This window comes from Aythya marila, assembly GCF_965140915.1.
Source record: "Aythya marila genome assembly, chromosome: 3".
In the NCBI taxonomy this organism is placed as follows: domain Eukaryota; kingdom Metazoa; phylum Chordata; class Aves; order Anseriformes; family Anatidae; genus Aythya; species Aythya marila.
In genome coordinates this window covers 10,372,175-10,395,236 of record NC_139044.1, presented here as the reverse complement: position 1 = coordinate 10,395,236, position 23,062 = coordinate 10,372,175, and the positions used below count along the sequence as shown (strand labels likewise).

The 23,062-nt window shown below is 44.0% G+C and overlaps 1 protein-coding gene across 3 annotated transcripts in view; it reads left to right on the top strand.

The window, feature by feature from the left end:
* The window catches only part of MEIS1 (Meis homeobox 1), a 195,529-nt gene that overhangs the window by 28,606 nt on the left and 143,861 nt on the right, over window positions 1-23,062 (top strand). For 2 of the 3 annotated variants that reach the window (XM_082756012.1, XM_082756017.1), the window contains exon 1: window positions 5,139-5,174. The exons of the other annotated variant lie outside the window; for it this stretch is intronic. In XM_082756012.1, coding sequence (XP_082612138.1) covers window positions 5,154-5,174 — 21 coding nt within the window. In that variant the 5' untranslated portion in view covers window positions 5,139-5,153. Of the gene's footprint in view, window positions 1-5,138; window positions 5,175-23,062 lie in introns of those variants that run through there. 3 annotated transcript variants of the gene reach the window in all.

The following is a 23,062-nucleotide window of genomic DNA, read 5'->3' as shown; positions in this document are numbered from 1 at the left end:
CAACCCTGTCTTAGCTTGTGCCCATAGAAAGGACTTTTCTGTGCTTAGTGCTTGGTGTTTCACTTACTGGTACATCCAGCAAACAGAGTTTTTGCGTTGTGCTGAGTCCGTGTTACTTCATCCCATGGATGGATTGATGGCAGGGCTGATGGGGCCATGGCCCCGTCCCCCCCCAGCCACCATGGGATGCTCACTTCTCTGTCATCACAGAAACCCTGAGGAGATCTCAAGGAGTGCTGTGTGGGTCGCAGAGGGGGCTCGTGAAGCACAGTGTCCCAAGAGATGGTGCCAAAGCTCCTAGGCCTGGCTGCATCTGCTCCCCTGTGTCTTGGTGAAGCCCTCCTGCTTCTTGTAAACATTTGGGAGCTTTTGCTCCCACATTTCTACGCTAGACCAAGGGCAACCTGCTGGGAGATGCTCACAGGTCTGTCGATGACAACAGTGGGTCCCTGGCCCCATGATGGCCCCACATTGACTCTTACCCTGCTCTCCCTGACTTCTCCACGCAAGTCAAGTTGGCCTGCTGTAAAGCTTTCCACTTCATCTTCTCACCTCTCTAACTTTGTGTTCACCCAGATGTGAACCTCTTCCACCTTTTTTTCTCAATGCTCTTTCAGTTTTCTTCAGGGAGCTGAATGCACATGACTGACCCCACTGTAAATGTCTCTCTTTTTCATGAAACTCTATGCGACAAAGGGACAAACCCACCAAAAGAAACTGATGGCGACCCTGCCTAAAGCTTCATCCATTAAGATACCTTGCAAAAGTGTGGGAGACTTCAGGAACAAAAATTGTGCTTTATCAGGGAAGGAATGAGCAGAGCAGGTTGATTTTTCCTTCCCTGGTGCTTAGGACTAGCTCGGGTGCCAAGACACCAAACTTCCAGGCCTTTACAGAAATTCTGCACTTCCAACAATGTTGGATGTAACGACAGGAAAGGTATTAAAACCTGCAAGGAAGTGGCAGGTGGAAGAAACAAAGGTTGGAAAAGTTGGGTTTACTTGGGTTTATGAGAAAGGTTGCACGGACCTTGGATCAAAGCAAGGTTGAGCAGCATCACCGTGCACACTGACCTAGAGAACAGGCAGCAGCAGGGGTGTGAAGAAGCCTCTAGGTCCTTTGCTTGCAAGTGTCTGTAACAAAATGTTTTGTTTCAGGTCTAACGGAACATTTCCTTTGCGAGCTAAACAAAGTTGCGTTTGTTTCTTTTGGTTTTGCAAGAAATAAACACTTAAATCTGGGTCAGGTTGATCTGAGAACTTTTTTTTTTTTTTTCCTTTCCAGTTCCCACCAACTTTTTGTATTTCGGGAGCGTACTGTTGAGCCTATCGTTGTCTTAAAACTTTGCCCTCAAACCTTCTTTGCCTTTTAAACTTCTGGTTACTTCTCCTCGTGAAGTACTTTATGTTATTACTTTTGAAAGCTGCAATTTCAAAATCTGTTCTGTTGTGATGCATTTACTTTGGGATAGCTTGTTCCATGTTCTGCCAGTCCTTATGCTCCTCTGCAGGTGCCTGTAAGTACTTGGGAAATGTAAAAACTCAAACCAGTCTGTTCAGCTTAGCATTATATAAAAAAGGAAAAGTTTTAGCTTTGTTGTGTTTCAGTTGTATAATTTATTTCATTATGCAGAATTGTGAGAGGGATGAAGTGATGGGTGGCGAAAGGAGACAGGAAAAAGAGAGTGTGTGACCTTGTTTGGACCCACTGCTCAAAGAGGAATACAGAAATGATGGCCCATGGCCAGACATATTTTCAAGCACTTTTAAATAAGAGCTCTTTCTATTCTTTCAATTCTTTAAAAAAAAAAAAAATAAGATCCGTTTAACAGATGCCACAGTCCCGAGGGAGCGTGAAGCTATGTCTCCTCGCACAGACTCCATGCTGTGAATGTCCAGAACCTGCTCTCTTTCTAGCTGGGTAGTTTTGTCTACCCACATTTGAGGAGCAGCCTCAGGGCAGCGACAGCAGCTCCTTTGGGAAGCCCTCGCAGTCATCACCCCATTGCTGTGACTGCCCAGGGCTGCTGGTCAGGGCCAGCCACAAGAGCGTGGCAGACGCCCAGCGTGCGTCTCGGGCTGATGCTCCTCGAGTTCTGGCCTCTGAGAATCACGTCTTGGGACAGGACAGTAAGGGAACTGCAGAAATCCTGCAGACAGCCGCTGCCGTATTGATGGCACCCTCTCGTCTTTGTCCCTGTGCTCTTTGAGACCACGCTCCCCCTTTAAATGGTGTTTCAGGAACAATGCCGTTCCTCGGTAGCCCTCCTTTTTTTTCCAAGTGAAATACACAACAGATGGTTACATTGGTACGATATGTGTTTTTTCTCACAAGAGAAAAAAAAAATTGGCCAACCTTGTAACTCTGTTTTGCATTAACTGAAGAGGTGTAAAATGCTGCCAAATTTGAAGGAGTTTGTGTTTATTTCTGGCTCGGCTTTGTACGGCTGAAATGACTAGGCAAGGTGCGGAGAGTGAAAAGTCAGGTCTAGACTCACCAGGGAAAGTGGAACTGGCTGACGTGCAATTTGGATTGAAATTCTCCAAAGTGGAGGAAAAAAATGTTCCTTTAGCTACCCTCCTTCTGTACCTTTCATTCTGGTAGAGAGCTCCTCGGAGAGGCTTTGACTTCTGAACCACTTCTTCATCCAGCCGCTCTCTCCCCTTCCACCCTTGCCCATACAGGCAGCTAGCTGCCGGCCTCTTTTTGGCCTGCTAGGGACACTGCTAGCCCCTTTTTTCTTCCCCTGCCAGAAATGTCTCGTTTTGTGCCTCTTGCTATTTTTATAACCCCCGTTAACTTTGCCCCAAAGTCACGTCCCAGGATCCCAACACGCTGGGCACGGTCTGAAACCACCACCGAAGAAGCTCCTGCCCCAAACGGCTGGCTCGTTTCCCGACCTGCGCTAGCAGAGGCAAAGCTGGGACAAAAGACAACTTGGCTGCGGGGGCCTTGGGGCTTTCACATGGTGACATTTTTCGGGCTGGCAGCCTGCCCTGCTTCACCATGCCACCCTTCAAGAGGTGGCATTTCAATGCCGTGCGCCCCAGAAGCAGAGCTGATGGCCCACCCTGGGCAGAGTCCTCGGCTAGGAGGACCTCTGGAGACACAGGCTCGGCTACAGCCGATTCTTTCTTTTGTGCTTCCCCTCCTGCTTTGTCATTTTGCTCCGGCTTTGAAACCGGGCTTTGTTTCAGCCTGGTAGCCCGTGGCAGTGGGCTGGAGAGAGGAGACTTTTACGGAGCCGGAGAATGCATTGTGCGCGCGGGAAGAAAATGTGTGAAGAATTGAAATGATATGGTTGTACCGGGAGTTTGTTGTGGTGGTAACACTGGCTCACGTCTTCTGGTGGCTAATGGAGCATGGTGGGATGATCTGAAGATGAAATGAGTCTGATATGCTGGGACATGACATTTGAAAAGAATGGTGAAATTATATTTCTTATTTTCCTTTGTGCAGAGAGAATGCGTCTTGGCTCTCAGTACAAAGTGCATGATTGTAGGGTGCTTCCAGTCGGGGTCTGGCCTTCAAAATAGGAGCCGTGCTGTCACCTCTCCCTCTTCCCCTTCCCCTCACAGCCACAGGCTGTGCAGACAGTGCCCAACTGAGTCGGAGGGCCAGATCCTGATCTCACCCCAGCCGGCTGCCTCCCCTTCAAGCCAGCCACCGTGGGGCTCTGACAGGCGTGGAGACGACTGGCAGCAGGGTGTGGAAAGGCCAACGAGGTATTTCGGAGGTGTTACTTCCAGAGAGAGCCAACGTTGGTTAAACAAAGCTCTGGCGATGCGGGCATTTGGGAGAAATTGTTTCATGAAAAAGCGGTGTGGCACAGGTGAAAGCTGAAGGCAGTATGAGTAGGGCAATATCTGTGCTTTCAGCATATCCGTAACCCTGACAGGGGCCAAGAGGAGAGCTTACACCATTGAAGTGGTTGCGAGCGGGCTGGTACGTGGCTTTCTGCTCGCCGAGCTCGTTGGTTGAAGTGGTTTAGATGTCATCAGCCGAGTGAGCCACATGATATTTTTTTCCGCTGGCTAATTGGCTGTCAGGTAAGTGCTCCTAATGCGAACACGTGCGAGCCGAAATGGAACATGAATAACATCACGGGCGGCACCTTAAAACTTTCTGTTCCTGGAGGTTCCTGCCAGCCAAACCTCATCGCAGGTACGTGTGCCTTCGTAGGCAGGGCAAAAGAAGCCGTAGCGTCGCTGGGACGAAGCGATAAAAAGAAAAATAGCAAGTGAGTGAATATTCCTGGAAATGTCTTTTTCAGTAGTCATCCATTCCTAATAATCACTGTGATTTTTATGAGAGTCATTCCGAGCCCTAGCTCCTTAAATTGAACACGGAAGTAATTACGTGTGTAGATATCCTTAATTTGCCTTCGTGTAAATTAAAGCTGGATGCCAGCTTAAGTTATGTGCTGTCTTCCTCTAAATGCTTTTATAGATTTTTTTTTTTGATTTTTTTTTTTTTTGAAGATCAGAAACGAGAGCACCCACTGAATGTAAGAGAGAGAATGTCGCTGGTTTTGGCTGATTGCACTTTTTTGTGTATAATGAAGAGCTTGCTACTTGTGAGCAGGGAGAGGATTTAATGAATCACAAAAGTACATAATTTATTGTAGAATGTATTCCACACATATTTCAGAGCAAATTCCATGGAAAATGTATGTGAGTCGTATTTCTATGAATCAGACTCTCGGAATATTTCCTTAGAAACAGCTTGTCCTACATTTTTATAAAGGAGCTGTAGCATTTATAGTACACCATTGAATTAACATTTTGTGGTTAAAAATGCAGCCCAAGAAATTAAAATGATATTTGAAACATAAATCCTGCGTGCTAACAACTATCGTTATAAAAGCCAGCCAGAATCAACAGACATAGCTTGTTTTCTGCAGGGCTCTTTCTGGAGACCAGCTCTCAAAAAACATCTGTGCAAATGCAGGGGGAAAGAAAAAAAAAAAAAAAAAAAAAGCCCCAACAGGAATAGAAGCCATCAGTGGTTAGGTGTGTTATAAATACATTATTACTTCATTGTAATGGCATACAGGCCTTGGCGAGACTGGGGGTGACCTCACTGGCTGTCAGACCTCGAGTTGCTCGGGGAAGCGGCGTGTGGGACGGGACGGGATGCCCGCTCGGTAGGGAATGAGGAATGAGCAAACCCAGGTAACGGCGAGGGACCCTGCGGGCTGTTTGTCTGTAACATCTGTGAAAGTAGGAGGCTGTTGGGTTGGATTTGCGTTGTACCTGGCAATGGGGGTTTGAGAGGTTTTCTGTCGTTCTGTTTCCAAACTGAATTTTCCTTCGTTCTTTCGATTGCTTACCTAGAGCTTCTCACCGCTGATGCTTCCATCTCCATCTCCAGTAAGTGCTTTCACGCGTCCGTGTCTGCAAAACAAAATCCTGCTGCATGGTGGCTACTGATTTTAGGCACTCAATGTCCGGCAAACTTTTCCCTAAAATGCCAGGGCATCTGTCCTCATTAAAATCAACACATGTATCGTCTTGGATGCCCCAAATCATTAGCTGCTGCAGAAAATGCTTGCCAAGTTGTTTTTTGGGGGTTATTTTTAGGCTTATTAAAACACATTTTTGAGTTATGAAAAAGAGCTCAGCCTCCTCCTGGAAGTATTTTGGGCAGAAGAGGGAATATTTTGCAACTAAGGAAGACAGAACAAACTGCAGCAGGAGATAGCTTTATATGGATATAGACTAGATTTATCTTGTATTGCTGCTTGCGAGAAAACAATAGCCAAATTTGTGTGATCTGTGCTCTGTGCAAGTACAGCTTTGTCAGCCATCTCCAGTTTTCAATCCAAACTGGTAAGACTGACAAAGGAGACAGGGTTGAATATAGCAAGTCCATGACTGCAAGCATTACGTTGATTTTTTTTTTGTACTAATTGATTTTTGTACTAATTGTTGTTTGTTTTTTTTTTTTTTCTTTTCTTCGTGTTTTCATGATGCTCTTTAGACTTCGAGGCTGTGGGAGCTAGCTAGGGTGGTGGGTGATGTTGCAAGAAGGGGTCTGAGTCAACAAGGTGCTGCTTAATTGGAGCTGCCAGGCTGGTTGGAAGGGGAGCAGCCACAGTGAGGGGCTGCTGAAGCTACAACCCCTCTCCATCACTCCTGCAGCCATTCCTGATGTCCTGGTGGCTGCAGCCCGCGGTTGGCTTCTTCAAAGGCCAGGCAAATAATCTAGAGGAGGAATGACCCCAGAGCAAAGGAAATAAATGTCCAGAAGTAGCTAGTAGGTACTTTGATTGCCTTGCTTTCCTTTGCAGCCATCACAGCTGTGTGCCCATGCCTGCTACATCTTCTGTATTACTCAGAAATGTTCTGTACTAGCTGTGCTCTGTTTTCACTGAAACAAATCCAAAAACATAAAAAAGACATTTCAAAAGCCTCTCAAATGTTATGCAATTAAAAAACAATTGTCTTCCTCAAGGCCCTTCCCAGCTTAGCCCTCTAAATACACAGGGCTACAGGGTCTAAATCTAAACTGAATACAGCATCCTCCCTTGGGATGTCAGGGCGGCCAAATTCAGGCACCTTGCACCTCTGCAACCATTTGAGGCCAAAAAAATGTATCTCACTTGGCTGCCTGCTTTGCCTCACCTGTGTAAGCTGGATATTTGATGATGAGCCTGTTGTGCCAATGGGTATTTTTCTCTGCATGAAGCTGAGTGAACTTAAAGTAATCAGAAAACGAGCAGACTGTTATTAATATAACCAGAAATGAATAATATGGAATGATAATTATGGAATAATAAATGGAAATGAATAATCAGAAAAGTTCAGAAATTGAGATCTAAACTATCTCATTTTCTTCAAGGAGATGTCTTGGTGGAGTCTAAGCTGACCAGGAACCTCAACTCAAGACTTCTTGTTCATGTAGTCAGTGGGGGAAAGAAAAAGTCTACTGTGAAGAGGGAAGGAATCGAAGTTTCTGCTGCTCTCACCTCTCCTTTCACAGTGTTGTGCACACCCTGTGTCCCGAGCTGTACCCAGAAAAGGTTTTGGTGGCTGTGGCCAGGCAGTAGGCTTGCACTCAGCGCAGCCCTGTCCATAGGCTGTGCAGCCGAGCAAGCCTTGTCACAGCACGTAGCCAGCTCAGGGTGCTGGCTCCAGCCCTGCCAGCGCTTTGCATCGTGTTAAGCACACTGTATAAACATTTGTTTGCCAGTACAGAGGCTGTAATAATGTGTCTCTATTCCAGAGATGCTTTTTTTCACAGCTCAGTAAATCTATTACAGTTGAATGTGGAGGAAAAAAAGGAATCGCAGGGAGTTTTCAAGATTTTATTGCCTTTTCTTATGTGTTCCTCAGTTAAGTAGGTATTGCTATCAGTGTAGTCAATCTAATTCTGCTATCAGATAACTACATCGTGGTCAAATAAAAAATAGCATTTTGTATTAACCATTTTTGGAGAGGATTATGCCGTCATAAAACTCAGCAGGAGTTTCAACAGGGTTTGATGTGCGATATGTTGGAAATGTCTACTTCTGGTTTCTTTACATGGGACGAGTGTCCCAGCTTTTGTGGATCTGACAGATTAGCTGTGAGTAACTGGATGTTCCCTGCCTGAGAGTCTGCTTTTTAATGTGCTCATCACTGAATTTACATACGAAACAGCAAGCCTGACAGAATCACTCGGATATGGCAGGTAACATCTGTGAGCAATTGAATCTGGCCTGAAAAAAAAACGAACTTTTGTTGCTGAAGCATCTGCTGGTTTACATGGAACTCAATTAATTTTATTATTGAGCATAATGCAAGTTTAAGAGGGATGTTATGCAAAAAAATAATAAAAAAAAAAAGCTATTTAAAGAAAGCAACAAATGAATACTCCTTCCTATTTATTTTATTAATATCCTAAGTCATCAACGTTGGGAGAGGAAGGATTACTTGTTTCTTGTGATGGCCGCCTTCCCTGCTGGTACCACATCCCTTCCCTCTCCTTGCAGAAGGAGGAGATGGCAATTAATGCTGGTGCTTTGCCTGCACAACCATGCGGGCTTGTGTCAGGCATCTCTCAATGCTTCAGGGCCATCTGTAGGCATCCGTCAGGCATGCTTGGTCTGTCTGTCTGCTCTCATCCTCTGCTGGACGTTTCAGATCCATTTTTCAAAGCACCCCGTGGAAGATTTGCAAACTCAAACGGAGAATGGAGTTTCCAAAGGGGTGGATGCTCAGCTCTCCTGCCTCTTGGTGAAGCTGGCGGTAGCAAAGCCAGCAGCAGTGTTAGCTGAGGAAGGGTTAACTGGATTCCCAAAGTCCTTTTAAAACTTCCCAGTGAATCTGCCCCATTGCTGCTCCAGTTCGGGGTGGAATCGCTCTGTGGATGTCTGCAGGAGCTTTGCTTCTAACCTCAGTGAAAGCCTAAGAGCTGGGACTTTTTCCAAGGCTTTTCACACTTTCTTTTGAGGTTGGGGCCAGAGTTGAGATGTTTCAATACCCAGCCTACAGGCCCCCAAACCCTTCCCTGGCACTGGGCTGTAGACCACTAATTCAATAGGAGACGTGGCCTAAGTAATCCATGTTAATGACGTGCCTATTTAAACCATGTTGCCTGATAGGAGATGTCTGGTACCTATTAACCCGTATACCAATTACGCTCTGAGGATGGGAAGAGGCTACTTTTCAAGAACGCAGGCTGTAAACGATGCACCAAAAAAAGAAAAAAAAAAAAAAAAAAAAGTGTTAGTGTAATTTTCCTCGTCTCTTGTTCCAGAGGGGAAAAAAACTGAAATGCTGCTTGGCAGATCTTCGGCACCAGACAGTAAAGAGTGGCTACTGTAAACAAGGTGATAGAAGCTGTCATCCCTCCCCGTTGTGTGCAGCCCTTTATTTATGCTGCCTAGGAAAAAGGGGTCTCGCCGTCGGCCCGGGGTGAAAATCCCAATGTGGGGAGCAGGACGGTGCCGTAGGCCTCGCTGGGTGGAGGTCAGCCAGCTCTGCTACGTGCTCCAGAGAAAGCGAAAAAAGGGGGTTTTACAGCTCAGCCTTTTCCATCTGTTTACTCGGAAAGCTCGTGGTTCCTTTCCTGGCCGAGATAAGCGGCGCTGGGCCGGGGGCCATGGCTTGGTTTTCCTTGTGACACAGCTCAGGTGGCTTCCTCGGAGGGAAACGTGCTCGCCTGCTTCTGGCACGGCTGCCACGGAGCACGTGCTGGCTCTCGTAGGAGGAATTGAGGAGGGGAATGTGGGGTTTGGGTCTTGTTTGTGTTCTTTTTTTTTTTTTTTAAGGAGGGGAAATTTGGAAGCGACACGTTATTATTTTAAGCCTGGCTATATTTAAACCTACAGATTCGTACCAGATTGTTACCTGGTGTAGGTTAGCAGGTTGCCAGGGACTTCAGAGTGGCCATGTTGGCATACACCTCTTCCGAGGAGCTGGGCTTTGCGTTATTAAAAACCCCCATTTTGCCTGACTTCAGCCATAACCTCCTGTGGTCAGTGCTCATTCACTGGTATGACACAACGGAAGAGATGCTCGAGGAAGGCTGGATCCTGCAATAATAAAATATTGATTTGGATCGCTGGGACGGAGGAAGAGGCTGGGGGTGAGTGGCAGGGAGATTTTCATATAAGCCTTGTCGCAACAGCAATGAAAAGAGCTGAATTACACTCCCCCCTTCCTTTTTTTTTTTTTTTTTTTTTTTTTCTTCTCCATCAGTAGGGGCATATTTCATGAAGTCCCCATTGAGGTTAGATACGCAGAGCCTATTTGCATACTTGGAAGACGTCCCCTTACAGAGGAGCGCAGTGAATACCTCTGGCATTTCATATTTAAGTTCTAAATATAAATGCAGTCTAGAAGGAGTTTGTCTGCGAAACTATGCTAACTGCTTGCTTTCTCACTAACTAGACTTCTTAATGACGCGATTTTCTATGCTAGGGAAGTTCTGATTATAATACAGCGTAAATGTGCATGTTGGGCACCCTTGTTAATTGAAAGGCTGAATATTTAATGCACCGAGGGTGCGCATCTATTTATCGAGCGCACAAGGAGCGCTGCAAACCACGAGCACAAATAGCCCATAGATAGGCAGGCCAAGACCTGCATTTACACTGCGTTGGGTAAAGACGGGAACTTCTGGACCACGAGGACAATTTGGCGTATTGGCCTGGCGCACAGCAATGTGTGATTAAAAAACAATTCCGCAGTGTGGATCCATTTGAATACCAAGTTATTTTATAAAGCCTGCACTGTGTGTTTTGAATGCACATTTGCTGTTATGAATAACAGGAATTGTTTGGCTTGGCCTGCCTTTGTGCCGATGCCAGCTGGCAAGGAGCGGAGCTGTGACACATGACACTACAGCTGTGTCCACATGTTTCTGCGTTGCAGTATCCACTTATATAATTTACTTTTTTGATCCACAGTCGAACTATTCAAGTGAGTATAATTTGCTTTTTTGATCCACAGTCGAACTATTTAAGTGAGCTCATCAAATTACACATGCCAGCCACTTCTATGGCAATAGTTATTTTGCCATTTTCAAAACAAAACAAAACAAAAAAAGTATATTTATTATTAGTTACTTGTGGTAATGCAGCAACTAGCAACTTTATTAAATCTGTTGCAGTAAAAGATGCATCCCTATTTGAACTTGAGTATTTTTTTTTTTTTTGCTTAAAGCATGTAATGGCAAGGCAATATCTTAGTATTTAATGAGATGAGCCATTAAAAGAGTGACTAGTGATGACCTTTCTGTAACTGATATACCAGACCATGAGGCTTCAGAGTTTTCCTGTGCATCGCTGGGATGTTCTTATTTGCCATTGCAGTAGGGTTTGTGACGGAGCAATGGTAACGCGCTAATTCTGAATTGAGTAAAATTTTTTTGCAGGAAGTCTTCTTATGCAATACTATGTTTAAAACTTGGAAAAATCCAGCTGAAATTGAACTTAACCCCAACTGAATGTAGTACTCAAACTTTTTTTTTTTTTTTTTCCTCAAAGAAAACACACCAGCTCAATTCCAGATATTCAAGACCAAGTCAGGAAATACAAAGAAAATATACAACAACTTTTTCAGCTTGCTGGTAAAGCAGAAATAACACGGCACTAATACAGACAACATTTTCATGTAAGCCTATTTTATTTTATTTACCTCTTCAATCAGAGTGAAATAGGAGAGGGCATGGATTTAGCTTTTTCCTCCGAGTTTAGGAAACACTACCCAAGCGTTTTATTCCCAGCGCACATTGAACTCTCTGCGATATGCACTGTCTTGCGCTAATTCAGTGCAGCTTTTCGGACGTCAGGTCTCGTACAGACCAAAGTAGCTGCGCATTAGCTGCCGTATGGTCCTGGTAGAGCAACGTGCCGCGTTACAGAGCCAGGGTCACAAGTTCATGGCAGAAATGATTCATGTAGCCTGAAGGAGGGAGCCTAAATTCAATCCGTGAGACCCAAGAGGAGAGCAGGGGCCGGTGCTGGTGGGTGCCCCCAGAGCTGGCTCTCCCTCTGCTGGCCCTTGCAGAAGGGGCACTGAAGGGATGAAGGGGACACCGCCGCTTCCCCGTGTGCATGTGGTGACCTGAGCCGCAAGATGCAGGCGAGGGAAAAGCTGACCTGGGCTTGAGCACAGTTCACGGAGTGCTGGGGTGAGAGCTGAGCTGTGCATGACAACTGAATATTAAATTCTGTTAGCACTTGGAGTTATTGGGCAGCAAAGAGCTTTAAAGAAACCAAAGCGATTGAGTTTTAACAACAGAAAAGAGAAAGTAGAACTTTAAAAATTGCAGTGTTTTCTCAAGGCACTCAGTAAGTATTATGTTCTTGGTCAATAACGTTGCCTTTATGATCATATTGACAACGTGTGCAGAAACGTATGTGGCATGGCAAATTGCAATTTAATGTCAAATGACAATAAAACAGTCGGGGATTTTTCAACTGAAAGAAAATATCACTTTAATTAAGCGTTCCACAGGATAGCTGTAACAAATATATTATTAACGCATAAAGCTATGCATTTCAGGTAAGGCTTGTGATATAACAAAGTGAATTCCAGCCCGGGGCCGACAGTCCGTATTTCACTCATCCCTTTGCGCCAAGGTACAGTGGCACGTCTAATCAGATCCAGTCGCCCTCGAAGCCTGAAGGGAGACTTTCCATGTATGTGACCCAAACGTTACTGCGTGCGTTGAATTCGAGGTAGGACTTGGAGCAACGTGCTCTTGGGCTCAGCGACAAAGTTGCGTGGTTTAGGTCTTGCTTACAGGGAGGTGAACTGAAAAAAAAAAAAAAAAAAAAAAGAAAAAAGTAGTTTAATTTCTGAGGCTTCTCCCAACTGTCTGAATTTCTACTGCCTGCGAGATGAGTGTGCAAAGTTTGCAGACAGGCTTTCACTTGGGGTTTTTGGTGCTTCTTACTTGCGAATTAGATACCATTGGGGTACCCGTTGTATGAAAACTTGAGAGAGAGAAGACAGTGAAAGCCAGGAAGTGTTGGAGCTATGTAAATATGGAAAGGCATTAACTGAATTTCTTCCAAGCCACTAAAAGGTTTCTCTGAGCTTTTAGATGATTCTTGCTTAATTTGCTGTTTTCTTTCTTGCTTTCCTAAATAGGTCAGTATAATTAACTGAAATATAATAAAAGAATTCCTTGCTATTGCTAATGTTATCAAGACTTTTGACAGCCAGTTTCATCAGGCAAACTGTAGTCAGTGTTCGGTTTCTTTTAAGATGCATATTTGTATGAAACTTCATATTTAAAAAAACATGTTTGACTGGGGTGTGGGAGAAGTGACTGGTATCAAGGCTCAGTAAGAGCCTGAGGAATAATCCAAGCTCCGTATCTTGTTCTGCAAGTTTCAAGTCAGGGAAGAACAAGAAGGCTGTGAGAAACAACCCCGAAGTAATTAAGTTGGCATTTTTAGGTATTGGACAACTCCCTTCTATTAATTTCTGTGCAAGGAAGAATTGTTAGGTGGCTTATGTCTCCGTGAGGACCATGAAGCTCTGTAAATGGCAGTCTGAGCAGGATGTCTTTTTCTTTTCCGACTTTGGGTTTAACATTTCAAAAAACAAACACGGGAGTTGTATTGCACAAAATGTATACAAACACACATAAACGCGTGCCATTTACAAAGGGCTTGCTCCCAACCCAGTGCAGTAAATATAACTGTTACGTTTTGACTCAAACCCTCAATACATTGGCTCATTCCTGCCCTGAGCTGTTCGGCTTATACCTGATAGCTGTCTCTCTCCACAGAAGCATGAGCTTTATGTATGGAAACATATGTGAATTATCTAATAAATAATAATGTGCCCATGTTGAGCTGTTGCATATTCTCTGAGGAACCGCATCAAAGAAAGTGAGAATTATTGTTTTCAAAACCCATTGCATGACCTTGCAGAAATTTTGAAGTGGCACAGGCAATGAAAGGCATTTGCTACCACGCTCTTCCCACAGCAAAATAATAATAATAATAAAAAAAAAAGTCATGACCAGATGTGGATGGGATGCCGATGAAAGGTTTTGTAACCTCTCATGAATTTAGGAAACCTTCAAGAAACGGAAGAGTTCTTCATCAGCCTTTCTATGAGGGTCTCAGTCCCTGCAGGCTGTTCATAATCTGTTGTAGAAAGAATAATTTCATGTCAACCTTTGGAGCTGTAGAGGAGTTTTCTTACTCTCTGTGATAAGAGGAGCAGTGATGGGCTACGGAAGATGGATAATTAAGCAGAGAGATATGGTTCCTTTTTTATTATTATTACTCCATAAGTTTAATGTAAGTTTTTTCTTACTTTCCTTCTTACACAAAAATTTGCTAAAAGAGTCTTAGTCATTTCTACATCTTGTGACACCATTTTTTCCCAATTGTTTCTTAATTTACTGATTGATTGTCTTCACTCTTGGTGGAAACATCTCCTAATCCATTGACAGCCTCTGATGGGTTTTGTTGTTTTCTTCCAGCCAGTGATGGCTTTCTTTCCTCCCTTAATGGAAACTTAAATCTACAGTTTGAGCAGGCCTCGCTAATTTGCTGTTGAAAATTTTAACAGCTTTTCCCTTTTTAATCCTAGTCATCTTGTGGCACTGCAGGTTTAAACTCTTCTTTCACTTTCCTTTCTCTAAAGTGACAGGCAAACGAGTTAGAGGAACTCGGTGAACCTCACAGTATTTAGGAAACCGTAACTTGTCATTGTACGACTTCGTGAGTACCATGAGGTCATTTTGAGAGTGATTTGCTTGTTGATAAAGTTTGAATTTTGAATCAAAGTGTGGCTTGAAGGGAGAAAAAGATTGAGTTTGCTGAGTATGTAGCCCCCCATTAACTATCAGAATGTCTCTGTGATATTCAGACAATTCCATGTTTCTCCTGTTCTGCCAGGTAAAGAGCTCATATAAATCTGTGTTTGTATGCATGTGACCATTATTTTGGGGGGTGATGGCAGTTAGATCCCTAGCGATGGACCTGTACTCGTGCAATTTTGGTCAGGAGTGACCGCACTCTACATCAGATCTGTGCTACCACCAACGTAGCTGGGAACTACATTAGTTTGGATCGATAGATCAGTTACTTTGGGAGAGACAAAATGGTCTGACCATAACAAATAGAGGGAATGCTGCTTTGAAAATCTAGATTTAGGGCTGAAAAGAGATGAATTAGTTGTTGATGTTCAATGTCCCCTCCCTTGACTTGAGTTTAGTATCCCTGCAGGACAGTGGTTTGATCTCTCTCACAAGATAAGAGTTAAGACAAATTTTGATACAACAATCACTTGTATGAGATAGAGAACTGAGTTCTCTGGCAGGGGGTCACGTAGCTTATGGGCTTTCCATGGGCAGAACTGATAAATACATGAGAACATTCTCTAGCTTTGGTTTTGCTTAACAATTTCACTGAGTGACTGTGGTGATTCTTCTTTTATGATTTTTCTTTTATAGATCGCTGGAAGTAGACACTAACTTTAAAAGGGTAACAGGTCAGTAGCAAAGCAAATGAATACAGCAATAAGGCAGATACCGATGCAACAGCCTGATCATGCAGTTGGCATGAGAGAGTCCCTCTCTTTGTGACATTGCCTGGGGACAGATTGAATCCCCTGCAAGCCGTGGGCCTGTCTTCTCAGTACCAGACAGTAAGGAAATACCATTTTGCATCTGGGCTCACTGGGAATCATGGTAATGAAGTGGCAGCCTAAATGCTGAGACAAAACGTGGCAGTTATTTGCAAAATGACTAACCTTTACAAAATTACCATGAAGAAAAGCAGCCCTTCTCCCTGGCCCTCTTTCCAGCTCTGCCTCTGAAACTATAAATAAAAAAAGTCTATTCCCTCCCACCCCACAAAGCCATTTACCATCTAAACAGAAGTTTTTGACAGAAGCATTTCAATCAGTTCTGCAGAAAGTCTGCAGAAATATTTGGTTGCTCTTTGAGCAATTTCTGTGGACAGGTTTCTCTGAAGATGTTGCGGTTTGATAATTTAGGTGAGCGTTTGAAAAAATTGAAAGCCACAGTTATTTAGCAAATACGATACAATGCACTTTCCAATTAAATTTCTAGTTCCAGTGGTTACCATTTCAGAAGCAGCATCTGCCAACTGTTACCATACTGTGGTATCTGAGGTACCACATTTATTTCCTATTCTGAGGGTAGAGCAGACTATGCTATCTCGTAATAACTTTGAGGCAAACACTGATTAATGTTGACTTTTTAATGGTACCCACCATGAATTTTTTTATTCCTATAATTCATAGTATTATACATAATAATAATATGAATATCGCTGAATTATTTATGCACTTATGTTGGTAAATAATGATGAGGTAATAACAATGAATTACATCTGTGTTTACACCAGTAAATAATGAGGAGGAGGAGAAATCATTTAGATACGAGCTCAGCCACTTGCTAGCTTACCCCAATTAAAACTTATTTACAAGTGTATTTTCATGCCAACGAAATGGCACTGCCTTGTGGAGTTGTTAGGCTCCAAAAAGCATTTGGAGGTGATAAGGCTCAAGCAAAGTCCCAGCATCGTGCTGCCAACCTTGGACACGTACATATGCAGAAGTAGAAGACGGGATGAGCTTTTACCAGTGCTTAGTGTTGCTGAGATTTGTACCAGGACATATGGTTTGGGTTTCCGCTTTTTTGAAGGATGTTCAGACATAAGTGAGAGTCCAACAACCAGCTGTAAGAAACCCTTGAAAGGGGTAGAGATGAAGAGCATCCCCTGCCTGGCTTTGCAGAAAGGAAGACAAGTGGCTTGGTTTGAAGAAGCAGGGGAAGGAAGTACCAAGCAATAGAAAATTGTTTAATCTGGTGGATAAATCATGCAAAGCAAAACCAGTATCAGGAAGCTGAAATGAGACAAATGTGTATTAGAAATGTAAGCATGCCTGGAATAAATAAGTGCTCAAACAAACTGTCAATAGGAGAGGTAGGGTTTGGGGGCTTCTTCGTAACAAGGCCATGTTCTAGAAAGTAAGCTCTGGATGGTAGATAAGTAGAATAGAAATTAAACCCACCTGCTTGGAGTTTTCTGCGGAGAAAAGGGTCAGCAACGTATGCCTAAATGAGCAGCAGATAAACTCTGGTTTGGGATTTTTTATTTATTTTTTTGTATTTATCTGTAGCCGTGCACGTGACTTGGGCTGAACGCAATTAGCAGAGTTTACTACAAGCGTAACTCCAGCCACGGCATTTCATGGCCTGCGATAAACAGTTCAGCCTGGATAAAGCAGCGTTTCCTCCAAACCTAAATTGCACGGGGCTGTTGCGTGCAAGCAGTCTGTGCTGCAGGAGGTGTGGAGCGTGGGACTGAGACGGGGAGGGTCTGGGATCCATTTCCAGCCCTGCCACCAACTGGCTGTCTTCAGGCTATTCCTCGGCTGCCGGGTCCCAGCTTTCCTATTTCTAAAATTGGCATAACGATATTTACCTCGTTTAGGAAGCGTGTCATGATCTTCAGCTAAAAATTTCAAGGGCTATTAGTATTGATTGTTTTGATGTATTTTTTTTTTTTCTTTCGGTGGAATTTGCTCAGAATTCTTTCTTGGCACTTTGGCAAATCCTCCTGGCTTCTGTTCCAAAGGATTTCACAAGTTTGTGGACAGCAGCTGATTTGCTTATTCTCTAGTACAAAACCGGGGAGGGGGGAGGAGAGCCCTTTTGGATCTGAGAAGGTAAAAAAATACAATTTATTTTAATGGTCAGGTCCTGCTAGGAATTTCTTGGGTATAGGAGGACAGTCAAAGTTGTGCAATAGGCGTCTCCTGGAAAGGAGAAACGTTGAGGAATAGCTTCTTTTGCTTTTATAACTCTGCTCTCAGGGAAATTTCCTCCTTTAAAGCTGTCGCGTTACATAAAATAAGAATGAGATTGCTTCCTGTAACTGTGGGAGATGCATTAGATAGGAATGTTTGCCGGGGCAAGACACGAGCGGGTTAGAAGAAAGCCGTGATTGTTTGACTTCCCGGCTGATTCAAGGTGCTCAGCTCCAACATACCTTCCCTCCATGGGTGGCCTTTTCCAAAGGCATTTAAATGGCTCCAAGCACAAGCCCCGCCGACTTCATCCTGCCCCGAACGCCGCTGCAAAGCAGGGCTCGCGTCCTCCTCTTTGGATCACCTAGGGCAGGTTCAACCAGCCGGGGGCCCAGGAGGAACGAGGGTGCAGGGGACATCTCCTGTGCCACTTGTCCCAGCGAGCCAGCCCCCGGCACTGCCCGTGCCATGAGAGCGATGCACGGCTGGGGTTGGTGCGCCAACACCTGAAGAAAGCCAAGGAAGCTGCCGTCTGTGCCGTGGCTGTGTTTTGAACACGGTTATTGGCGTGAAAGCTATTTTAGAAGAAATTAAAATGAAATAAGAAGCCAAAATGCAATAAGTCCTTTTGAGCCGACGTTGGAGAAGCCAAGCTTCGGCTCTGCAAACTGCCCCCACCACGGCTTTTGTTAGCCAAGTCGTAATCCCGGTGAAAGCCCAGACGAGGGAAACCGTAGCAGAGCTATTGAGCACGGCCGGCGCGAGGGCTTTTGGAAAAGGAATAGCAAATCCCCTGGGACGTCATACCTGCAGAGCTCACAGCCTTTTATCTTTCATTAGCAAATACTGTGCGTTATTGGACAGTGCTGTGTGCAGTTACTTACAGGAACATTTAATCAAATAATCTACTCCTCTCCCAGGCGGCTCAGACCACTGCAGTTTTATAGTTACCTACTTCAGCTGGAACAGTTCCTTTCAGCTGTAAAAGCAAATATGCAACATGGAAAAAAGTCTCCTTTTTATCAAAACAGACAGAACTATTCCAGCTGCTGATATTAAGGTAAAAATAGCAAGGTTAAATGTTAAACAACCTCTGAGTGGACCTTTATAACTACAAAGAAAGCCAGACCAATTGCTCTGAAGGCCCTTTCTTTAAAATAATATTTTTAAAAAATCCTCGTTTTACTTCTGAGAAGAAAATTTATTTTCCCCTATTGCTGATGATTAAATACAGTGGAAACCGGTTCCCTTGATAACAAATACATCAGTAATGTGTGGTGCTTCCTGCCCCAGCATCTTGTAACTCACAAAAGTTTCCATGGCCAGATTTGAATGCTCAAAGTGCTAATAATGTCTGCTAGTCAGCCTTCCTACTGTTCAGAAAATTTCACTCCTGCGGCTTTTTGGCTTGTTTTGAGAAATCACTGTAGAGGTTAGTGAACTTTTCAATGTGTTGGTATTTAAACTGTGGTCAGACAGTATAAAAAAAAAAAAAAAAAAAGGAAGAAGAAAGAGTAGAAAAAAAAAGTTCATAAAAAGATATTCCCCGTTAATAACTCTTTGCATTCCCATTTGCATGGGAATTAAATGGATTTGGAAACCTCCACATTAAAATGGAATTCCTCTGACTTTTAACTTATCTTGAAAAATATAGTGCATTAAATGAAAAGATGCTTAAAACAATGCTGGGGTTTTGTTCCAGAGAAACATTTGGGCACTTTCACTGGGAAAGGAGGTTAAAAGGTTGTCAATGCTTTCTCCAGGGGCTCTGTCTGACAGTGAACATGTGTTTCCTCCCTTTAATCGGCTCGCCAGTAGCCAGAAAGCTGCTTGTTTTCTGCAGAGGTTGTCAAAAATGATTTCAGTCTGGAGACGATGAATGATAAAAGAGGTTTTCAAACACAGTTTTGCACTGTAGCATTTGCAGTCCCAGAGAGGATGGATTGTATTACAATCTCGGTGCAAAGGGCCATGTTCCTGTAGCAAGAAAACAGTGCCTCGTTCAACCTGTTTGATGCTTCCACTTATCTTTCAAAGTTGAGAAATAGAAGCTGGACTTCAGCTAAAAGGAAAAAAAAAAAAAATCATCCCCAGAGTTTGTTCCTTCTTTCTGCTAAATTAAGTGTTTTATATATTTAGTACAACTTTTTTCCTCATGCCGTTCCTCAGAGACGCGTTTCCTTCAGGAGTTTATACAGGGCTCGTTCTTCTGCTGGCTATTTCGTGCTGGCTGTGGACCTGTTCCCTCTGAAATCAGCAGTTAAACTTTCTCCAGGAAGACCAGGCATATAGTCAGAAGTTTTGGCACCGTAAAATACCGACCTACCTCAGCTTTTACTGGAGTCACCCTTTCAGATAGCACTCAGCATCTTCCCAAGTAAGTACCTGCATGCATGCAGAAACCTAAGTTTTTGGGTTTTGAGCAAGACTTTGAAAATGAGGAAGTAATGCCAGTGAAGCAGATTTAGCCTACGCGGGCTAATGCCAAATCCAGGATCCAATGGGGATTTATGAAGTGGGCTGCACCCCGGTGCCATTTGCACTGGCAGTGGTGCTGACTGTCCATGCTCAGAAATTCCATATGGGAGGTGTATTTAAGAAAACAAGCAAGCAGGAGCAACAAGCCCGAGCCATGATGCCTGTCTCTGTTCCTGAACCCCTGCAGCCCATACCCACTGCCTGGCTGATGGTTAGTTGCCCAGCCTCCCACATGCACCGAGTAACGCGATGCTGGATTTTACTCTTGGTGCCTCGCCTTTGTCTAAGCTGCTTTTGGTCCAGGAGTTTGTTCTTCCCTATCAAACTTCAGAACTGGTTCAGTCTCTCATCTCGCACCAATGCCAGCTGCTCCCTCTCAGCTGTCCCTCTGCCGAGTCTCATCTTATTTCCATCACAAATCTCTGCCTCCAAATCCTCCTTTTGCCCAACCCTCCCGTCCACTCCAGCCACCTTTTGCTTTTCCTGCTCCCAACGTTATCTGTACTCCTTGGCTTCTTCAGCAGCGCCAGTCAGGGAAGGTGCAGAGAGGAGCACTGCAAGCACCGTTCATCCCTCAGCTCCCCTCCTCGCGTTTCCAGGAGGAGATCCCCCCCCCTTTGCAGGCTGGTGCCGGAGTCATCTGTCCCAGCCGGGACTGCCTCCAGCTTTGCCAAAATTTGGGTGGAAAAAGAACTGCAGCAGCAGGGACTGCTCCGGGGGATAAATGAGCTCAGCAAACGCCCCCCAGTAAGCACTGTGCAATGCGGGTCAGATGCATGCAAGCAAAACAAAGTTGAGACATACTGAATATATTTAGTTGCTCGATGACGCTCTCCGTGTTTTTCTCTTCTTTTTTCTTTGCTTTTTAAATGAAATAAAAAAGAGCGCAGCGAACAGCGCCTCTCACAAATTTCAGCGATTCTCCCCTTTAGTTACATTACAGTGCTGCTAACAGGAACTTCCTGTTTAGTTGCTACATTAAAAGGAAGTATATAAACAAGAGAGTCCCAGAAATGACTAAATACTAAGCACAGAAGGTTTTTATTATCATCTTTTGAGTCTTGTGCATGGGGAAGGCTTCATTCCTTTTTTCTTTTTTTTTTTTTTTCTTCTTCTGGGCACAACTGAATTCCAAAACATTTCTTGAGTGGTAACTTGTATTCTATTCTTTATTATTTCTGACAATATTTTAAATAGTTCGAGTTCAATTTTCTGCCACGAAAGGCAGGCTGTCAGGCGGCAACTGTATTGTGTAGAAGCAAAAATTGAATATACACTCAAAGCATACTTGGGAAACTTGAACGCAGAACTGGACAACGTCTTTTTTCATCTGAATGTGATTACCATGTAAGTGGCATAATGATATCACTGGGGCTTTTCGCTGCACGTATGGGCAACCTGGAAATCTTTTCCTTCGGTGCCAAGACAGCTTCTAACAGGTGCACACAGAATTTGGTAGCGGTCTTTGAAGAATCTGTGCAAAAGCAGGACCAGTGTGTGTGTCTGCAGGCATTGCACGTTGCTCGTGACTAATTCTTGGGCAGCTCTCTGAATTTTTGCCAGCTCCGAGTGTCATCGGGACCTTGGCTTTCCCCAAACACTCTCCTTCCAAACCAAAAAGCACCGTGGAAAGATGGGCCAAAGGCAGCGCATCCCACCAGGCGAAGGCTCAACTCCTCTTCCTCACGCTGAAATATTTGGCTAATGTCATAGAGATTTGGCTAAGTGGATTCAATCAACTGTTTTCACTCTATTATAGTTCATAATCCCTATTCAAGATGAAGTGCACTGCAGCCTAATGAATGTGGTAATGGAAGCCTTGTGTATGTTTTTCCACAGCGGGGTGCAGATTAGCATAAGTGTCATATTCTGTTGGCATGCCTGCTATTATATCTGAGGCGTTGCACACACTGGGAATTTTTCAACTGGATAATAATAAGATGAATATGGTATGCACATGCACATCGAGCACACTGGTTTTAGAAAGTGATCTATAATAAATCTCACCTGGAGGGGCATTATGATAGATTAACTTTGCATTTTGGCTTAAAAACGCAACATTTAAGCCAAGTGTACGGTAACATGAGTACAAAAGAATTAGATTAAATTTCATGCACGGTTTTGAAGAATGTTGTCATTTAGGGCTGAGGAGCATTCTGCAGATCTTACGGTTTCATATATTCACTGCAAGTTCAAAAGCCCGGCTCGGACGTCACACTTGCTCAAAGCTGATTGTTCGAGCTCTGAAAGATGGCTCGCGGATAAAGGGGAGCTGGCTCGTACGAGACCGCAATGCACGCGCCTCCTCGGGCAGACGGGCTGAAAAGGGGAAGAAGAAAATCCCAACGATCTTTATTTCAATAGTTTTTATTATTATTATTATTATATATTTTTTTAACCTGCTGAACAGTTTTTCTCCCTTGACAAAGCAGCCTAGGCTAATGACAGCACCGAGCAGAAGTTGGTGCCCAAACAAAAATCCCTCCCCAAACACAGAGCCGAGCGCTGGCGGTGGTGTATAGCTGCCGGTCGGCGTTCCGACTGGTGAGATGAATTTTGCTCTGAGTTGTCGTCTGCATTTTTAATTCCTTAGGTGTTTCACTTTTCCTGCGGTTAAAGAAACTCCTGATGAATTTCTTTGCGCGTCGCGTGGAAGAGACAGCGCCGCTTATGATTAGTCCCAGAATTTATTACTTGATTATGGAAAGTGCAGGCCTGAGAAATTCATACCACTTAAGCAGTGGTTTAGTGTGACTAATCAAAGAGGTTTTTCTGGCACGCAGGAGGTATCAATATATATAGACTAGTGTAGAAAAGCGTATCTTTATGCTTTTAAGCATGGTGGCATGGTAACAGCTTAAGCATATTAATCAGTCCAAGGTAAGTGCTGCTTCTGTATCATATTTTAATCTGATTCTTTCTGCAGTGTTAGAGAAATTATATCTGTGGCTGAAGTAACGTTTAGAAAAGAAATTGTTTGCCAAGTGAATGAGACAATCAAACCAGCCATTTAGACCTGAGAATTAACCGTGGGTTTCATTTACCTTTATTATCGGTACGTTTCTGCGCAATCACCGCAAGCCCAACTGTTTGAACTTTCCCAAGAACGTCACGAGTAATCGAAGGGCGTTGATGTTTGTTTGTTTTGTATTTAGTCTGGAGGAGCTTGGCTCTTAGCAAGACCTGCCTATTACCGTGGGTCAGTAATCTGATACTTTTTTCCTGAGAGCAAAACCTGGCCTTCAGAGGGCCACGCTAATATCTGCGGGACGATTTAGCGGTGAGTGCTATTCTCTGCTGCTTTCCGAAGGCAGGGAAGCCGAGTGACCTTTTCAAAACTCAAA